Source organism: Podarcis raffonei, chromosome 13 (genome assembly GCF_027172205.1).
Source record: "Podarcis raffonei isolate rPodRaf1 chromosome 13, rPodRaf1.pri, whole genome shotgun sequence".
Classification (NCBI taxonomy): Eukaryota; Metazoa; Chordata; class Lepidosauria; order Squamata; family Lacertidae; genus Podarcis; species Podarcis raffonei.
This window is the reverse complement of record NC_070614.1, coordinates 29,151,859-29,172,320: the sequence shown is the minus strand read 5'-3', so window position 1 is coordinate 29,172,320 and position 20,462 is coordinate 29,151,859. Positions and strand designations below refer to the sequence as shown.

General features: G+C 42.4%; 2 protein-coding genes across 2 annotated transcripts; one reads left to right on the top strand and one right to left on the bottom strand.

The window, feature by feature from the left end:
• Positions 1 to 5,561: 5,561 nt before the first annotated feature.
• Positions 5,562 to 8,903, top strand: LOC128400334 (olfactory receptor 1020-like). The gene is made up of 2 exons (XM_053362486.1): positions 5,562 to 5,615; positions 7,919 to 8,903. Exons 1-2 carry the CDS (start codon positions 5,562 to 5,564, stop codon positions 8,873 to 8,875), a joined length of 1,011 nt encoding a protein of 336 aa, XP_053218461.1. The 3' UTR covers positions 8,876 to 8,903.
• A 1,711-nt stretch (positions 8,904 to 10,614) lies between these two features.
• Positions 10,615 to 14,228, bottom strand: LOC128400333 (olfactory receptor 10A7-like). The gene is made up of 2 exons (XM_053362485.1): positions 14,166 to 14,228; positions 10,615 to 12,159 (listed from the first exon to the last, which is right to left on the bottom strand). The coding sequence occupies exons 1-2, from the start codon at positions 14,226 to 14,228 to the stop codon at positions 11,191 to 11,193; spliced, it is 1,032 nt and encodes a 343-aa protein (XP_053218460.1). The 3' UTR covers positions 10,615 to 11,190.
• Between the last annotated feature and the right edge of the window lie 6,234 nt (positions 14,229 to 20,462).

The following is a 20,462-nucleotide window of genomic DNA, read 5'->3' as shown; positions in this document are numbered from 1 at the left end:
CTTGCAGATTACTAAATATCGATTGTACGACATCACAGCCAGGAGATATAAATATTCATTAATTCATATGATTCATATATCCTGCTGTTCTGTTAGATCTGTTTTGTATTTTTTGGCAGGGCAGCTACTGCTGCCAGAAAGGAAGAGGTGAAGAAAGACCTTTGCAAGCTTGGGATTCAATATAATGAGGTAGGAATTCATTTTGTGTGCCTGCCTCAAAGGAAGGAGTGCAATGGGGCTTATTTTCAGACAAGTTTGTATACAGTTGCAGATTCAGACTTTTTGCCACCTCTCTCTGGTATTAAGCTGTAAATATGTTAGCATGTAAAGCATCAGATATTGGAAACACTAAATGAAAGGACTGTGAGCTCAGGTCATTTCCAGTATCATAAAAAGTTTCCTACTCTCAGAGGCACCCTGTTCTTTCAATCCTGGGCTCAGAATTCTTTAATTCTAACTGTATTTCTATGTAACTGGCTCTGGTTGGCAGATCTTGGGGATCTAGTAAAAAACAAAGAAGATACGACAAGTCTAAAGTCTGTCTGTGGCTGCATTAGAGAATGGTTCACAGAGAAAAAACTTAAAATGCATTTTAGGCAGAACAAAAGAAAGCAAATCCCCCCAACCTTCCTTCAACAGACATTCCATGCCTGCACTACGGTAACAACAACAACAACAACAACAACAACAACAACAACAACAACAACAAATATTTATATGCCACCCATCTGGCTGGCTAATCCAGCCACTCTGGACAGCTTCCAACAAATTAAAACAGTAAGACATCAAACACTGAAAACTTCCCTATACAAGGCTGCCTTTAGATCTCTTGCCATACATCCAGGAAATTCCAGACATGTACAGAAATTGGACGCCTAAAATGGCATCCAGGAGGATTTTTTTTTAATGTTAAGAGATATCCAGAGTTTCCCAAACATTTGGCAACCCAGGTTTTTATTGGTTTTCTGTCCCCCCCCCATCCCCCGTTTTTGGGTGTTTTTTTAAAAAAACTTTTCCAGGGGAGGCCGTGCCCTGGCAGCTGTGGAAGTGATGAAAGGTCACTTCCCTTGGCTGGAGGAGGGGGAGAGCGAGGAGATGGGGAGGGGGGAAGGTGATGCAGTGGCCTAGCCACCCCTAGCATGCTGAAAAAGAGACCCCGTGCCATGGGCATCCCCCAGGCAGTTCAGTTGTGGCGGCAGTGAGAGAGGGTCTGCAGCTGGGTGCTCAGGAGCTGCCAGTGTGGCCACCTCGCCTGAAGAAGTTGAGGTGGCAGTGTTGGTTCAGCTTGCCCACCAGCTACACCTGCGGGCACTTACTTGTGTTGCCAGGGTGGGCTGCAGTGGAGATGGGGGGCACGCAGGTAATAGGGGAGGGTGCACAGGAAAGAGTTAAAATGAGACCTGGATAGGCCTGGATAGGGAGGGCAGTTCAACAACTTCAGGGGTGCCAAGAATTTAACTTTTTGAAATATGGTAAGCCTACACAGGGCAGTCAGGACTACCAAGAAGGCCCTCTACCTGGTTCCCTGTAACTTCACTTCACGCAATGAGGGAACTGCCAGAAGGCCTTCAGAGCTGGATCTCGAAGTCCAGACTGAGCAATGGGGGTAGAGACACTCCTTCAGGTATGCAGGGCCAAAACCATTTACGGCTTTAAAGATCAGCACCAACACTTTGAATTGTGCTCAGAAACATGCTTGGAGCCAAGGTAGATCCTTTAAGACCGGTGTTATATGGTCCAGGCGGCCACATTCAGGATTAAATGGATGTCTGCTGCTTCTGCTGCACCAGCTAAACTCGCCAGTGTAGGAATGGGCTGATTAAAAGGCACTTTGACAAGTCTCTCCACCCCCCCAAAGGAGATAGCCTTGCACAGAGAAAGCTTTTAGCCCAATCCTAAAACCACAGAGCCTAGGACTTGTCGATCAGCAGGTCAGCGGTTCGAATCCCCGCGACAGGGTGAGCTCCCGTTGCTCGGTCCCTGCTCCTGCCAACCTAGCAGTTCAAAAGCACATCAAAGTGCAAGTAGATAAATAGGTACCGCTCCGGTTGGAAGGTAAACGGCGTTTCCATGCGCTGCTCTGGTTCACCAGAAGCGGCTTAGTCATGCTGGCCACATGACCTGGAAGCTGTACACCGGCTCCCTTGGCCAGTAAAGCGAGATGAGTGCCGCAACCCCAGAGTCAGTCACGACTGGACCTAATGGTCCCTTTACCTTTAAAGCCCAATCAGAGTAAGAATAATGTTTCCTGCCCTTAGCCTCCTGGTTAAATATAAATTGTGTTCACCATCAGCCAGATCGATGCTAACTTTGCCCCACTGTTGCATCTCCACTGTGAGATATAAAATGCAGGTCCCAAGATTCTGAGTCCTGGGACCCCTTCAAAATAAAACCTGAAGAAAATTGGTGAAGCAACAAAGAGTTTATTGCTTACACATTTTTAAAAGGATAGGTGTCTAAAAGCAGGCACACCCAAGTTCAGTAAAACACGAGCATATATTTCCTTCAACCAAGTGCAAGGTCCCTCCTCTGCCTCCCCGTTGGTTGTGGGCGTACAGGGCTCGCATCTTATCACGACCGCCTAATTAAAATACTAAATTCTCTGCCTCTGTTGATATCTCCCATTCCTCTGAATTCAGGGACCAGCACCCTTAATTACTTTTGGCCAAATAAGGAAGTGTGTTCCTCTGCTCTTACACATTTACCCAAGTGATAAAGCCACTTCCCAACTGCCTCTTAGGCGGACATGAGTTCTGTCCTGCTGAAGCATGCTGAAATGTCCAGATAAACCACATTCTAGCAGCAAACCACCCTGTTTCCAGGCATTCTAACCCCATGCCAGTAAAGGTAAGCTTCTAAGCGACGTTGCGGTTACTTAGCTGTCACAACCTTTTCCTTAGCTATTGCAACTTGCAACCTTTGGGCCTTTTATGAAAAAGTGACGCTTTCATTCCTTACATCCACCCACACAAAATTGCTCAAAACCTTACAAAAATGTAAGGAATGCATGTTGTGGACAGGGTGGTGAAGTAGTGTGTGTGTGTGTGTGTTGCCTCTTCATTTAGCTTAACAGCCACTGAACTGGTAGTCTGAAACGTACATGAATATCAATGCAGGAGTTAGGTATGCATATATCATTTGCTCAGTCCCTGTCCAATGTGCAAAAATCAGGTGTTTGTAGTTGTGGGAGGAAGGAGTGGCCAAGAGGGTTTTATAAAGAGGGTAAATGAGGCCACTCTGCATTCCTATGCCTGTCAAGCTGCCTTAAAGAACTAATGGTTTCCATTATAACCTACCTCTTGTACAGCTGGGTTCTCCTACCTTTGCTCACAGCAAGCGAAGGTAAGGAATGCTCCGTGTATAATTTCTGGTTCGTTCAAGCTGGATTACTATGCAGTATTGGTGATTTCCACTTTCAGCAGATTTTATATAGACCTGGCTTGCATAAGCTATGTTCCCATCCAAGGCTAGAAACGCAGTGAGTTAATTCCTCCCGCTGCATTTCAAGCCACATTTGTGGCAGAGTTGTTCACATCAGAGAGAGGATGGGGATGTCTGCACCTGACACACATCATCTTTAGCTGTGATTTCTGTATTTCAGGGGGTTGAATTAGATGAGCTTTTGAGTCCCTTCCAATTCTATGATTCTACGGTTGCCCTGTCCCAGCAACCCCACCTGTGCCAGTGTGATGGCTGTTAGTGTATGCAGTGGTACCTCGGGTTAAGAACTTAATTTGTTCCGGAGGTCTGTTCTTAACCTGAAACTGTTCTTAACCTGAAGCACCACTTTAGCTAATGGGGCCTCCCGCTGCAGCCGCCACATGATTTCTGTTCTCATCCTGAGGTAAAGTTGTTAACCCAAGGTATTACTTCCAGATTAGCGGAGTCTGTAACCTGAAGCGTTTGTAACCCGAAGTGTTTGTAACCTGAGGTACCACTGTATTCACATTAGGGTAGTGGTAAAACGGGGTATCAAGTCCAAACTCCTCCTCCTCCTCCTCCTCCTCCTCCTCCTCTTCTTCTTCTTCTTCTCTTGCATACCCTCCAACATTCCTCCAATGAAAACATTTCTCCCTGCCAACTGACCCTCATCAACCACCCATTTATTTCACCCCACAGCATTTCCTATCAGAAGAAGGGCGAGGGCCACCACTAATACACCAATGGGATGCAGCGCATACACCCTCCACTGTCCTGAGAAAACTCCTTAATCCCAATTTTATTTTATTTTATTCTTTTGTAGATTTACAACAAGGAAAACCCAAAGCAATAAATAAATTTTAGAAAGAGGCAAGATTAGATGCTGACCCACAAAGCATTTTTAAAAGAAATATAAAAAATCTAGATTCCTTGTGCTCCGCTCCGCTCCCCCTTTCTTCCTACCCAGGGCAGCCCTACCTTCTGCCTGCCCCTCAGAGCCAGAGCATTGTATGAGGCTGGGCCTCAGTGGTGGCAGCTTCTCCTCCTCCTTGCCTGCTCTCCAGCAACTGCAATGAGCTGCCCGAGGGAGGAGTCCAGCAACCATGGCCATGGAGAGTCCATGGAGGGGCAACGGGATGCTGTCCTGCAGCTGCCACTGCCTTCATCTTCATCACTCAGGACAAGCACCGGTTCAACTTCCTCCCCAGGGAAAGTGGGATATTCTGGGATCAAATCAGAGCTGGGATGGCTTTTGTGATTCCAGGACTGTCCATGGAAATTCGGAACACTTGAAGGGTATGCATAAAGTGAGCTGTGGGTGTGTGAACTGACTAGTGCCAGCCACCCCTGCTGTTCAGCCAGCAGTGCATGCCAGATCCCTAGAGCACCAAATCAACCAGCCTCCCAAGCTGGGAGGAAGCGGTTAGTGAAGGGTCCTTCACCCAGCCTAACCCCCAGGTGCTGACCATGCCCTAAGTCCCTTACCTGCCTCCACTAAATACCAATGACCTTGGAAGGATCTCTCCCCAGCCCAACCCAGCTGCGCTGCTATTCATCTCCAAGACTGCTGGGTGGTTTCCCATGGTGAGAAGAGAAAGCATGTCCTAATGGAAAGTACTATCCAAAATAGGTAAATTAAAACTCTTTTTCAATAAAAATGAAATATCTTATAGAAAAGCCACCATAGATTAGGGTTGGATTCTGATATGATTGTAAGAGTAGGTGATTAGCTTTTCCCCATTTGTACAGGCAATTACAAACACATTAAACCCTCACATCTGTGTGAGAGGCAATTGCCCTCTAAGGACACCATCCCTATGGTTTCTTTTCCCCTTGAAGGAATGCCAACAGTGCTGCACTTAAAAGAAAACCTTGCCTACACAATACTTTCTTCTGACGACATTGCTTAGCTTTAAATACAGATGTGAAGATTTCAGAGAAGGAGAAAAGGAGAGAGAGAGAGAGAGAGAGAGAGAGAGAGAGAGAGAGAGAGAATGAGAGAGAACGAAATATTTGGGAGATGTTGTTATATGCTATTATTCACTTAAGATTCCCAAGGTCCAGTACAGTCAACGTACAGCTCTTCTGAAGATTACCTGGAGTGTATAAAGGATTGTACATGGTGATCTCCAAACCCAGAAATGGGTGAAGGAAGTACCCACATCACTCACCCTCCAAATGGAATCAACTTTGAGGTAAACCAATTCTGTACAATAGTTCTTCCTCCTCCCCCCATCCAACCTGTGGAGAGTGAGATTCCCTTTTCTATATATTTGAGAGAGTGTGACAATCACACCAATTGACTTGTACCAAAGCTGCCTAATGGGACCTGTTGTTTTGACGGTGACCATCTGAGTCCTGTACCAAAGCATATAATCAAATTGTTTAAACAGCAGCAACTGCACTTTTAGATGTCTAATTAGCAGCCCATAAAGAAGAGACATCCATTGTGATGCCCTCAATATATTATGGACCATTACGCCGATCAGCCCCAGCCAGTTTGGTCATAGGTCAGGGTGGTGGGATTTGTAGCCCACAACATCTGAAGGGCACTATAAAGGGCTACCCTTGCCACAAATAATTTGTACCAAAAAGAATTTTAAAAAAGAAAGAAAATGCCCACTACTTGCTATCTAAGTTATATGCTGCAATGGAGAAAGAAACCACATTTGTATGGCCGGTCACTCTCTCTTTGATCTTCTGTGTAATACTGTGTTGATAGATTGTTGGACTTCGTGAAACAGCTTGTTCAAATCTGGGACTGATCATGGTTTATTTCAGAATGCATTTCTACCCTGCAAACCTGCAAATCTAGATAATAAGAGTGGCCTTCAAAATCTGTTATGCAATATGGTTTTTAACCTATTCATATGTACTGTAGCTGCAAGCCACTGCTAGAGAACGGGGGAATTCTGCATACAAATTGCTTGCATGCAATTGAAATGGGTTGGTGGTATCCAAACATATCCATGTTAAGAGTACACCCATTGATATCAATAGGAATTCATTGTTGCTATGATATCCTTACCCAGTTCTTTGTAATGTCTTGCAATAACATAACCTTCAATATTTATCCAATGAAAATAGAGACATCCCATTCCATAATGATAATTTTACTATTTATACCCCACACAACATATTGGTTTTCCCCATCACTCTGGGCAGATTCCAACATATATAAAACCATAATAAAACATTAAACATTTAAAAAGCTTCCCTATATAGGATTACCTTCAGATGGCTTGGGGGTTGGATAACTCCATACCCTCCAACATTTATCCAATGAAAATAGGGACATCCTAAGGAAAAGCGAGACATTCCTGGATCAAATCAGAAACTGGGACGACTTCTCTAAATCAGGGACGTTCCTGGAAAATAGGGCACTTGGAAGGTCTGCAGTAATGGTTGCTCCTGACATAGCAATGCAAGCATGCTAATCTCAGTCAGCTCTGGATACTAGCTCAGTTGCAAAGAATGTGATGTTGCACAACTTCTGCCATTGATGTTGACCTCTCTTGATTCTCAAGCTAAAGTTCTGCACAGTAAGCTACTTAAATCTCATTGGGACTTTAAGCAATCTGTGTGCAGGGCTGCATCCCCATTCTCTAGCAGTGTGGCTCTCAAGAAGAGCCCATAGGTACAGAATAGAGACCTTCTTGCTAATGGTTGCCTTAAAAAATCCAAAAGTTAATCTCCAACATAGTAAGTTCTACAGAGTTTTCATTTCCAGTGAGAAATTGAGTGGAAGTAACACAAGGAATACCAATAGCTAATAGTTTGGCACACACACCCTGAGAGGGTGGGGTATAATGGCATTCCTATATGAAGCAGAACCTTTAGTTCATATGAATAAGAATTGCCTTGCTACAGCAGACCAGCTCAACCATCACTTTATTTTCAAGATTGGACAACCAGATGCTTCTTCAAGCTCTCAGAAGTAATCAATATGATGATGACCACCGCCTGTTTATGATGTCTCTAATATCCTGTTACCAGGGCTGTATATATTTTCCACCAAAAGATAATTCTCAGCAAAGAAAAATCCTTGCATTTCAGAGAAAATTATAGTATTTACAGATTCACTATGGAAATAGTAGGTTAAGGCCATGGAAGCAGTAAATACCGGTACATGTTATATTGAAAAAATAGCTAACATAATACCTACCCTTCAGATGTTGGGGACTACAAGTCCTTGGGTACCATCCAAAATTGTCAGTGGCCAGGGATGATGAGTGCCAGATTTCTGTAGCTACCTGCAACATTTAGCTTGACATGAAGTAGGTCCTCTATTATTCTATTGTTACTGCTGCTCTTTTACTTTTGCTGCTGTTTTCCATTTCATTCTTTTGTGTTTTAATTATTGGATTACTGCTGCTGTTATATTTACTTTTTATTTGTAAGCTGCTTTGAGCAGAAAAGCAGAATATACAAATCATATGAATCAATGAATAGTTATAAATCTGCTCTTTGTTTCATAACCTCCTTTCTTTTCCTGCAGCAACTGCAAAACAGAACAAATCAAACTACCATTGCCAAATTCATTCTTCTTGGATTGGTTGATCATTACCCAGAACTGCAGCCTCTTCTCTTCCTGGCTTTCCTAGCAATCTACTTTATTACCATGGCTGGGAATCTCCTCCTTGTTGTGCTAGTTCTGGCTGATCTTCACCTCCACACTCCCATGTACTTCTTCCTAGGGAACCTGTCTTGCTTGGAGATCTGTTACACATCAACCATTCTTCCCCGGATGCTTTTCAGTCTTCTAACAGGAGAGAGATCCATTTCTGCTAATGGCTGCATTGCACAATACTATTTCTTTGGTTCCTTAGCATCTACTGAATGCTATCTCCTGGCTGTGATGTCGTACGATCGATATTTAGCCATCTGCAAGCCACTGCGCTACACCTCTCTCATGAATGGTAGGCTCTGCCTATGGCTTATTTGTGGCTCCTGGATAAGTGGTTTTCTAAGTAACACCATCATAACCTCTCTAGAGTTGCAGCTATCATTCTGTGGCCCCAACGAAATTGACCATTTCTTTTGCGATCTGGCCCCAGTGCTGAAGCTTTCCTGTAGTGACACCCATGTGGTGGAACTTGCAACCCTCATCCTGGCATCCATGGATACCATACCCCCATTTCTACTTACCTTGATCTCATACGTGCTTATCATCATCAATATCCTCCAGATCCAATCCAAAGGCATGAGGCAAAAAGCCTTCTCCACTTGTTCTTCCCATCTCATTGTAGTGACCCTCTTCTTTGGGTCTCTCATCAGCGTCTACATGGCTCCCACAACTGACATACTGAAGGAACTTCATCAATACTTCTCTCTCTTTTATACAGTCTTAACCCCCATGGTCAATCCCCTCATATACAGCCTGAGAAATAGAGATGTCAAGGAGGCCCTATACAGAACTGTCAGAAAAGCTATCGGTTTGGCTCAGTTACCTTAACCTTTACTGGGTGGCTTTTTATGTCTGTTTCCGCTAACAAGGAAGTAAGGAGCTGCAGCAAAATCTTTGCACAGCATGACAGTATTACATAGGAAGCTGCCATATACTGAGTCAAACTACTGGTCTGTTTACTCAATATTTCCTACACTGAATGGCAGTGACTCTCCAGGATTTCAGACACTACCGAGCTTACCTGGAGATGTCTGGGGTTGAACCTGGGACCACCTGCATGCATTGCATTCCCACCAACCCCTCTTTGTAAATCACCATGGAAGCTGTTGAAAGTAATGGTATAATTTACTAAAACAAATTTTTAAAAAATAATCTCTTGTTAGTACTTGTGCCACAGCTAGAGAAGCTGAAGAATTCTAATGGAATTCCATTGCCTCTTTCTAAAATTTATGTATTGTTGTGTGCTATCCTTGTTGTAAATCTACAAAAGAATAAAATAAAATTGGGATTAAGGAGTTTTCTCAGGACAGTGGAGGGTGTAGGCAATGTGTCCCATTGGTGTATTGGTGGTGGCCCTTGCCCTTCTTCAGATAGGAAATGCTGGGGGGGTAGGCCTCATTCACCACTTCCCTGGAAGGTAAGTGGTTCTTCTTCTAACAGCAAACACGTTCTTAAAGTGTGTGACTTTGCTTAGTCAAAATGGCAACTTTCACACACAAGAGGGAGGTAATAGCAGACTTAAGGGAGATTGCAGAAACACAAAAATGTGTTTTTTGGGGGTGGGAATAATTTGTATTAGTTTTCAATTACATTCTAATAATAGCCTCATTATAACAATGCCAAATTATAATACAATTAGTAATACCAATCATTCAAATACCAAATTATATAATTTAAGTGCCCCCCCCACATGCTAGAATTGATGGTTGGATGATTTATTTTATTTCTGCATTCCAGAATCTTATTAATTTCAGTTACACTCCCGTCAAAATAACAATCCCTTATACAACAACTGCAATATTAACAACTTCCATTCTTATTGACACATTAAATAATATATAAATCTACAAGTGAGGCATTCAAACTGTATCCTTGTTCTTCCTGTGTGTGGCAATCTTTCTTCCATGATGTTTCTTCCTGTCCTTGTAAAATATTATGTCTGTCTTTTCCTGGTTGTTGCTGTTCTCTATCATGCCTTGGGTGGAGCTAATATCCCATTGTTGTTTCAGAAATTCTCCATTGCTGCGTCCCATGGTTCACTGTTTTGCAACTTTAACAGCAGCTGCAAAATTCACACTGTCCCAATACATAACCTGTCTTCACCATTTTCCCTCTCAGCCTGGGAAGGAGAGTGGTCGGTCAAACTACAAATAACTCAGTAATGAACCTTATCAGTTCCTTGGCAAGCTTGCAGATTCCTTTCATCCCTCTGTTTGGCCAGAGATAAATGTGCAGTTGTACTTCCAATTAAATTAAATTCCAAGTACTTTTAGCAACATTCAATTCAGTCCGCAAATAATAAAGGATAGGGAAGAGTCAGCTCTAAGTTTCCAGCGTAAACCTTTTGCAAAATAGAGCTTCCCTTCCTTTTTCCTTTTTCTTTACACACACAGTTCCATTCAATGTTATATTCCATATCTACAATCCACTTTCATCTCTCCTCACCTGTACATACATAATTTGAACTAGCATTCAAAGGAGGGTTACTGAATCATAAATATAGAAAAGAAAACTTTATATAAAGAAGCCATAGGCTCCCCTCCCCCCCCCACCATCTTTTGCACCAAGTGAAGTCTCTCAATTTCCAATCTTAACGACCTTGCAGCTGGTTCAATTCCACAGTTTATGATCTCATCTCTTCTAGCACGTGCATGTAAAGGTAAAGGTAAAGGGACCATGGACCACTAGGTCCAGCCGTGGCCGACTTGGGGCTGCGGTGCTCATCTCGCTTTATTGGCCAAGTGAGCCGGCGTACAGCTTCCGGGTCATGTGGCCAGCATGACTAAGCTGCTTCTGGCAAACCAGAGCAGCGCACGGAAACGCTGTTTACCTTCCCGCTGGAGTGGTACCTATTTATCTACTTGCACTTTGACGTGCTTTCGAACTGCTCAGTTGGCAGGAGCAGGGACCAAGCAACGGGAGCTCACCCTGTTGCGGGGATTCGAACTGCCGACCTTCTGACTGGCAAGTCCTGGGCTCTGTGGTTTAACCCACAGATGATGAAAACAGGGACATCCTAAGGGGAAGTGGGATATTCCAGGATCAAATCAGAAACCAGAAAGGCTTCTGTAAATCGGGACTGTCCCTGGAAAATAGGGACATTTGGAAGGTCTGCTAATCTTATCTATCAAAACATTGTGAACCTATGAAACCCTGTTGCTGAATCTTCTGACAGTTTTGAAAAGCACTTCCTTCACTTCTCTGTTTCTCAAACTGTATATCAGCGGGTTAAGGGTGGGTGTTAGGACGGTGTAGAAAAGGGAGAAGGTTTTGTGTAGTTCACTTGGTGTTACTGATTCAGGAACTATATAGACAAGGAATATTGACCCATAGAAAAGTGTCACAACAATCAGATGGGAAGAGCAGGTGGCAAAGGCTTTCTGCTGAGCAGCTTTGGATTTAATTCGCAGGACAGTGAGAAGAATGCAGATGTAGGAGGTTATAGTTAGTAGAAAAGGAGGACCTGTTCCCATAAGCCCTAGAATAAATGTTACAAGTTTTACTTGGTGCGTATTGCTGCATGAGAGGTTTGCCACTGGATATATGTCACAAAAGAAATGATCAATTTCATTGGGTCCACAGAATGTGAGCTCCAACATAAAAGAAGTAATTATAGTATTGGTCACTAGGCCACACATCCAAGACGTGAATGCTAACTGGAGGCAGAGTCTACCATTCATAATGGTTGAATAGTGCAGAGGTTTGCATATTGCCAAATACCGATCATAAGACATCATGGCCAAAAGATAGCATTCTGTGGCTGCACAGAAACCAAAGAAATAGTATTGTGTGATGCACCCCTTAATGGATATGGACCTATCCCCAGTAAGGAAACTAGCCAGCATTCTGGGTACGATGGTTGAAATGTAGCAAGTCTCCAAACAGGACAAGTTCATGAGGAAGAAGTACATGGGAGTATGAAGATGCTGGTCAACTGCAACCAGTAAAACAATTAGGAGGTTTCCAACAAGAGACAAAGCATAGATTGCAAGGAATAATACAGAGAGGAGAATTCGCAATCCAAGGAAATTGCCAAATCCCAGAAGGACGAATGTTGTAGGGCTTGACTGGTTTCCTCCCAATGCTGTTTGCAGATGAATCTCAAAGTCATTCTGAAATGCAATTTGATTAGTGTTAGCTTAGTGACTCTTTCTTTCCCCTCCCATTGACAGTCACAAAGCCAGCCAGCCAGTATGGTCCTATCAGTACTGTTCCACTTAGTAATGGAAGTTGAATAGAGACATCTTGGATTTGGAAGGCTTTGACAACAGGTACGGGTGGCACTCGTACCTGTGGTACGAAAAGGTGAAAGTGCATAGAGGCTTTCTAAATCATATTTTTAGAGGACCATTATTTCAAGCATGGGAAAGAAATAAAAATTTACTGGAAAGGAAGACACCCTGGTGGATTTCACCAGTAGAGGTGCTAACGGTCAAAAAGATTAATATGGAAGGAAAGAATGCCACATATGAAGAACTTACAAGAAAAACGGATCAAGGCATAAAACTGAGACCATATGAAGAGATTAAAAACTTACTTACCGGGTGGTTGCAATACCACCAGGTAAATAATTTGTTGAAAGAAGATAAAAAGAAATTAGGGTTTGAAGATAAAAAATCTAAGTTTAATGTGGAAGTTGTGGAAAGTAAGAACAAAACATTGTCAAGAATTTATGATATCTTATTAGAGTGGTATACAAAAGATGAGGAGGTGAAGGAGACCATGATTAAATGGGCCATAGATATTGGTTATAACATCGAATTTGAGAGATGGCAGGAATTGTGGAATGTTAACATGAAGTTTACGGCATGTACGATATTAAAGGAAAACATCTGGAAAATGATATACAGGTGGTACCTCACGCCAGTGAAGTTGGCTAAGATGTATAGGTTAAAGAATAAGAGATGTTGGAAATGTGGAAGGGTGGATGGTGATTTCTATCACATGTGGTGGCTATGTAGTAAAGTAAAAGGATTTTGGGAATCGATTTACAATGAACTTAAAAAAATCTTTAGATACACGTTTCCCAAAAAGCCTGAAGCTTTTCTGCTAGGAATGATGGATAAAGAAATTAAAAAAGAGGATAAGGTACGATTCCTATATGCTACTACAGCCGCAAGAATCATGTTAGCGCAAAATTGGAAAACGGAGGTTATACCAAATATAAGCGATTGGCAGGTCAAATTGATAAACTATGCCAAGCTAGCTAGAATAACGGGAAGAATAAGAGATCAAGATGAACAGAAATTTCATGACAATTGGGTTAAATATGCGACGTACATTGGAATCAAATTATAAAAGACACTGGTGGGACTGGAACAACTTCAACAGTAATGGGTTAGCTCTTAGAAAAGACAAAATACGTGTTGATAGAATTTATTAGAGTCTTACCAAAGGAGTGGAGGGGAGTCCAAGGCTCGGCAGAGCCTAGAGCTATATTTAGGATTTATGGATTTGTTATATTATGTGTAACCTTTATGTTGGATTTTGTATAGGTTTATATGTATATAATATTAATATCAATAAAAAATTTAATGTAAAAAAAAAAAGTAATGGAAGTTGAGTTTTGTATGTTTTGAATGCTCTGACACATTTGTTTGTTCTTGTTTTTAAAACTCAACCCTCCTTTACACGTAGTTGTATAACACCATGATAGGAAGCCTTCTCATAAATATGCTAGTTCCCTCTGTACAAAGCATTTTTTTATGGGGAGAGGCAAGAAGCCTCCCACTAGCATCACTTTTATCATTGCTACTACTACACATTTATGTAGCATTAATAATGTGCAGTGCTGTATACATTTCACCCATGTCTCAGTCCTTCCCCCAGTCTGACAATTTGCAACAAGTGAAATACAGTGATGAATGGAAGTAACAGGAGGTAGATAATGCAGGACAAGTTTGGATCAGGAAAAAGATGATGATGATGATGATGATGATGATGATGATGATGATGATGATGATATAGCATAAGGACAAAATAAAAGCCCTGCTTCATAAGACCTAAGCTTGATGAACAATCCCAACCCAAACATATCTGCTCCGAGGTCAGTCTCACTGTATTCAACAGAGCTTATTTCCAGGCAAGTAGGCATAGGGCTGCAACCTTAGTCCAGTACCCAAGATTCACCAGCTGTCAACCATTGGGAAGCTGTTAAGCAAGACATAGGAGCAATAGTCATCTCCTGTTGTTGCTCTCCAGCAGCTGACTGTCAGTGGCCTACTTCCTCTTGAAGCCATGAGGACAAGAACATATGAGGATCCTTGCTGGATCAGGCCAAAGACCCATCTAATCCAGCATCCTATTTTCACAGTGTCCAGCCAGATAACCTAGGAGAATTCCACAAGTAGCTCATGAGCACAACTGCACTTTTTTCACTTGTGACTCCCAGGCAGCAACTAACATTCATGATATACATTGCTTCATACATTCTCCTAATTGTCATGACTAGTAGTCACTGATAAATAGAAAATTCTCCATGTCAAATTCCATTTTAAAGCCATTTCATCTAATGGCCATCACCATGTTAACTCAAGACACTGAACTCCTTACATTAAATTTATGTTGTATGACTAAGTACTTTTTTCTGCCTATCCTGAATCTCGTCCCCGTCATTGTTCTGCCCGGACACTGAGGTCCAGCTCCGAGGGCCTTCTGGCAGTTCCTTCACTGTGAGAAACCAAGTTACAGGGAACCAGGCAGAGGGCCTTCTCAGTAGTGGCACCCGTCCTGTGGAACGCCCTTCCACCAGATGTTAAAGAGAGCAACAACTACCAGACTTTCAGAAGACATCTGAAGGCAGCCCTGTTTAGGGAAGTTTTTAATGTTTAACAGACCACTGTATTTTAATATTTTGTTGGAAGCCACCCAGAGTGGCTGGGGAAACCCAGCCAGATGTGCGGGGTATAAATAATAAGTTACTGTTGTTGCTGCTGCTGCTGCTGCTATTGTTGTTACAGTGGTGCCTCGCAAGACGAAATTAATTCGTTCCGCAAGTTTTTTCTTCTTGCGAGTTTTTCATCTTGTGAAGCATGGTTTCCCATAGGAATGCATTGAAAATCAATTAATGCATTCCTATGGAGACCGCCTTCAGACCAGGTCCGGGGACAGTCTGTCCCCGGACCTCTTCTGAAGGCTGGCAGGGGGGAGAAGGACTTTTCTCCCCACCACCAGCCTTCAGAACAGCCTTCTGAAGGCTGGCGGTGGGAAGAAAAGCCCTTCTCCCGCCACCAGCCTTCAGAAGAGTTCCCGCAGGGCTGCCTAGGCTGCGGATAGCAGCCTGCTGCCCGGCGCGAGGGGCGCTCTGAAGCAGAGCGCCCCTCGCACGGGGCAGACATTCACAGCTTGGGGAGCCCTGCAGGAGTTCCCCACAGGGCTCTCCAAGCTGCGGATAGCAGCCTGCTGCCCCGCGCGAGGGGCGCTCTGCTTCAGAGCGCCCCTCGCGCCGGGCAGACATCCGCAGCTTGGGGAGCCCTGCAGGACTTCCCCGCAGGGCTCTCCAAGCTACAGATAGCAGCCTGCTGCCCCACACGAGGGGCGCTCTTAAGCAGAGTGCCCCTCTCGCGGGGCAGCCCTGCAGGAGTTCCCCACAGGGCTCTCCAAGCTGCGGATAGCAGCCTGCTGCCCCGCACGAGGGGCGCTCTTAAGCAGAGGGGGCTGAATCCTGCCCCCAAATTCCTAGATAGCCTTTGCCAAGTCAAAAGAGGTTGTATGATTGATTTCTTTCTTCTTTCTCCAGATGCTTGAGAAATTCTTCTGTATTTCATTTTAACAGTTCACATTTACTTACAAGGTGGATGCTGGGTGCATGATCAGTGGAGGCTGGTTTATTAGGGCTAAAGGGTCATTGCCCTTAGTCTAAGAACCTTAGTCTGCCCTAGGCAGTGGCCAGCAACACTCCTCCTAACTTACTTCCTACTTAGTCCATGTAGTGTTGTCTTTGTAACAGCAGGAAGGTGAATGGGAACATAACTAGAATAAGCTGGCGCTCTCAGTTGCTGGCTCTGTCTGCACCTACTCTCTGCTTTCTGCCCTACTGGTCTCACTTGGCAACAGCCACCACTGTGTGTGAGTGAATGTCCTCTTCCATTCTACAGTCACTTATTGGATGTCTGCAGCCTTTTCAGCCGGCACTTCCTCAAAACCCTAGGATACTCTTGGCTAAGATTTCCTTTAATTGCAGCCACCCTGGAAGTTTGCAAAATGCAGGCCAAGAGATACAGTAGGTGATTTATAGAATGAAATAAAGGACATTCTCAGACACCTCTTGGCCACCTCAAAAACAAATAAGAAGATAAAAAGAAAAAGCATCCCACCCGTAAGAATTACAATAAAATTCTCAATCCTTTGATAATTATCAAATGAAATTTCTTTTTCTCTATGCAATTTTGAGGTTATAACCCACTATTATAGTTGCTATGTTTGTAAACTAAAAAATACCTTGGACACATAAATCATGCCTGCTGACTCTAGAGAGGGAGGCTATTCATGCATTTTTTTATTAAAAAAACCCAAAACATACTAGATTATAGTTGGCTGTGCAACACATTCATTCACATTCTCTGAACTTAACAGAGGCATATCCAGTTTGTTGTGTAAATTGGTCCTTTTGCATCAGATAATAGGCATATTTTACAGTTAAGGGAGTAGGTTTCAAATGCTGATTGCCTTTTCCTCCAGAACGATATCACTGAGGCCACATCCACACAATACATTTAAAGCACAATTACACTGAGGACTTCCCCTCAAAGAATCCTGGGAACTGTAGTTTGTTAAGGGTGCTGAGAGTTGCTAGGAGATCTATATTCCCCTCACAGAACTACAGTTCCAGGAATTCTGTGGGAAGAGGGGTTTACTTTTAAACCACTCTGAAATTGTAGCTCTGTGAGGGGGGTGGCATCTCCTAAAAACTCAGCACATTTAACAAACTACAGTACCCAGAATGTATAGGGAAGTCATGGCCATTTAAGTAGCATAAGAGTGATTTAAATGCATGGCGTGAGTATTGCCTGAGTTCTACAGAACACTGTTTCCGCCTTGCTTTATAAATTAAACTGTGTATTAATATAAGCAGCTGTACTTAATCAATGTTCGGCAGACATTACAAGTTTTCAGATGGTCTCAAACAAGTTAAATGTTTGTCTTTTTAATCCCAGTTATATATATAGATATTATAATCCAGAATAGTTGGAGTTAAAGTGGCTCCTTGATTTCTGAAACCCCTCTGAGATTCCTCAGTTCTGCTGTGCTTCTGAGAAATCCAAAACACTGATACATTTATTGTTGTCCCAGGACATGGTCTGAGGGTAGATGGTGAAGCTAAGCAGATGTGTGTTTGACTGTGCCTGCATGTGAGCCCTTCTGCCTTGGGTTACATGGTGGAAGAAGGGTGGGATGTAAAATGTAATAAATAATACATTATCTCTCTGAACAGCTTGCAAAATCCAAAAACTTGCTCCCAGAATTCTGAACATTGTAAAATTAATCGACCCAGGAAAAGATGTCAGTACGTGTATTGTATGCATTCTTGCCAAATCTAAACCTTCCTCATAAACCATTAGATTGATGTTCCAAATGAAGACAGGACAGATCCTGTGAACATCATAGATCTTATCTGCCTGGAAACAGATCAGATCCCATTTGCAGAGCAGACCTTTCACTTCCAACCAGCCAGTGTCAAGGTTTACTAAGAAAGCAGAAGAGTTCATTTGTGTGCATATGAAACATTTAAAACTCACATGAAATAAAAATGAAATACCCTGCCCCAAATATAGCAGATGGGGATGAAAAGCTACTATGATAGATAACATGAATATTTACCTCTAAAATGATTATATTTCCAGGTGGAATCTCTGATGTGTTCCATCTGGATTCCATCTGTAAAATAAGGGTTTCTTCAGTGCCTTCTCAATACTCTCCGCCTGTTTTAGATTATGGCGTCTTGTCTTGTCTTGCTTCCATTCAGTAGCAAAAGATTCAAAGTATGATTAATTAAAGGATTTTGCTTCCATTCAATAGAAAACACCACCGTGCCTACTTATTTAAACTGAAACTGATCAAGGAGGATAACTTCAATTCAGCAGCAAAATATCACTATGTACACTTAGCTAAACAGTAAGTGTTCTGGTGGAAACTATTTCTACAGATGGATATTCACAATGACTGGGGGAGGAGAACTAAGCAGTCTTGCATGCATTTGGCTTTCTATTATTAATAACTGCAGAACTAAGAAAACCCCCATTTTCACTATTGGTAGAAGGGGAGGAGTGGGAAAGAAGGCAACCTTTAACCTCAAGGACCCTGTTGCAATCTCAGCTGGCAGTTTTGGGGGTTTTGAGGTACTTATAATACTGACCAGGTCTGAGAGCAAGAATAACAGCAAGAATCATGTGGATTAGGTGGCATTCTAGTTCAGAAATCTGTCCCACTTGGCATCTTTTAGTGCTTATGGTCTGGGGAGCTAGGGCTCTGCAAAGTCATGCCAAATCCGATGCCTATCTTGTTCTTTTAAGATTCAAAATATCACATATTAAAGAAGTGCTGGATCCATGAAATTGATGGCAGTCTTCCAGGTTCAGTCCCCTGATAAGAACAAACTTTTCAAAATGACATAAAGTGTGACTCTGTAGGTTGGAACTCAATGTTTCTACCCCTCCCTGCATCACTCCCCCTTCACCAGTTTTTTGGGGTTTTTTTAGCTTAACTCTTTGGTTAGCTTTTATTGTAAAGCAAATCAATTGTGAATGATTTTGAATTATTAAAAACACATACTGTGGGTGGGGGTGGGGAGGAAGGTTTCATTCTTATTTTTAGTGAGTGAGAATAATTTCCCCAAAGGATGGATTTTTTTCCCACAGTTATGGGCTCTGCCTCCTTTCTTTTAGCAAATGTTTTGTGCCACTGGGGAAGTGGTAATTCTGTATTGATTTGTTTTGAATGTTTGTATGTGATGCCAATAAAAGGTTTGATGATGATTATTTGTACTCAAATGCGATAGTGTGAGGCTTGACCAGTGCATTAACTGAAAGGAAAATGCTAAGAATTGTGAAAGGTATAGCATGCATCTTAAACATTTTGCATTGTTGTTATAGTATTGCCAACACAATCAGAGATCAATGATATTATAGAAACAAAGTTCTCAAACAGGAAAATTCACTCACTTCAAGTATCTGTTCCCTTCCTGGCACAGTGAAAACTAAAATAACTTTCCCACGTGGCTAGACTCTTGCAACAAAGGAATCATTTTCTTAGATGTTCCAGCCAGAGTGGGAAGAGGGATATTTTTTTCTGATCATAACCCTCCCCCCACCACAATGGACTGCATGCCCAGTATATCCCCATGCACACACATGTAAATATGAAAAAAGCTGAATAAAAAATGAAATAATTCTACACTGCACAAGGTCTTTACTAGCAGATGGGGATGCCAAATAGTAAGATAAAATAGCTGCAGATAAGTAAAATACCCCATGGAGGAGCTTTATGTTGATATAAAATTTATTGTGGATGCCTAGAAGCAAAATATATAACCATATAGATATATGCACACACCTGTGTAGCCTGGCTTTTGATACTTGAATATTTTTGGGACCCACCTTATTTCTGTGGTTGTTGGATGTTTTAAGATGCTTTTAATATTGTGTTTTATCATTGCTTTTCAAAAGAGTTTGCTTTAAAGTGTAGAAGAGTAGCTAGGTGCTGATCTCAAAGACATTTCCTGTAGCCTTGTTAATAGATGATGAAATATCTAATTTAGGACTAACTTAAACCACTTTTGGAAACTACTTTGAGGTGTCTTCTACAATCAAACAGTAGATAAACTTTATTAAATAAATAAATAAATAAATAAATAAATAAACAAATAAACGTAAGGTAACTTCAGGTAACTTCAAACTTTGGAAAGATGAGATAATAATAGGAATTCATCAGGACTCGGATCCGATTCAAAATTATGAGCTGGCAATGAGAAGAATGAAGACAGCCCCACCTATCTTTCAGAATCTTTACATAAGATCTCACTTGAGTAAACTTGAGCAACAATCTCTAGGTCTGCAGATCTGGCATTTTTACAAGTGCCACGTAATGTTTGTTCAGTATTTGCAGCAGTTTTGAAACACTTCCCTATAAACGGCTGTCTTCAGATGGTTCAGGGGTTGCATAACTCCATACCCTCCAATGTTTCTCTGGTTAAAATAGAGATGTCCTGAGGAAACTGCTAGGTTAGCAGGAGCTGGGACCGAGCAACGGGAGCTCACCCCGTCATGGGGATTTGAACCGCCAACCTTCCTATCGGCAAGTCCTAGCCTCTGTGGTTTAACCCACAGCACCACCCGCATCCTAGCACATGCATGTACATTAGTCCAAATTAAACTCTAATTAACTGAGGGGGGTGACATCCAGCACGCCGCCTGCCACC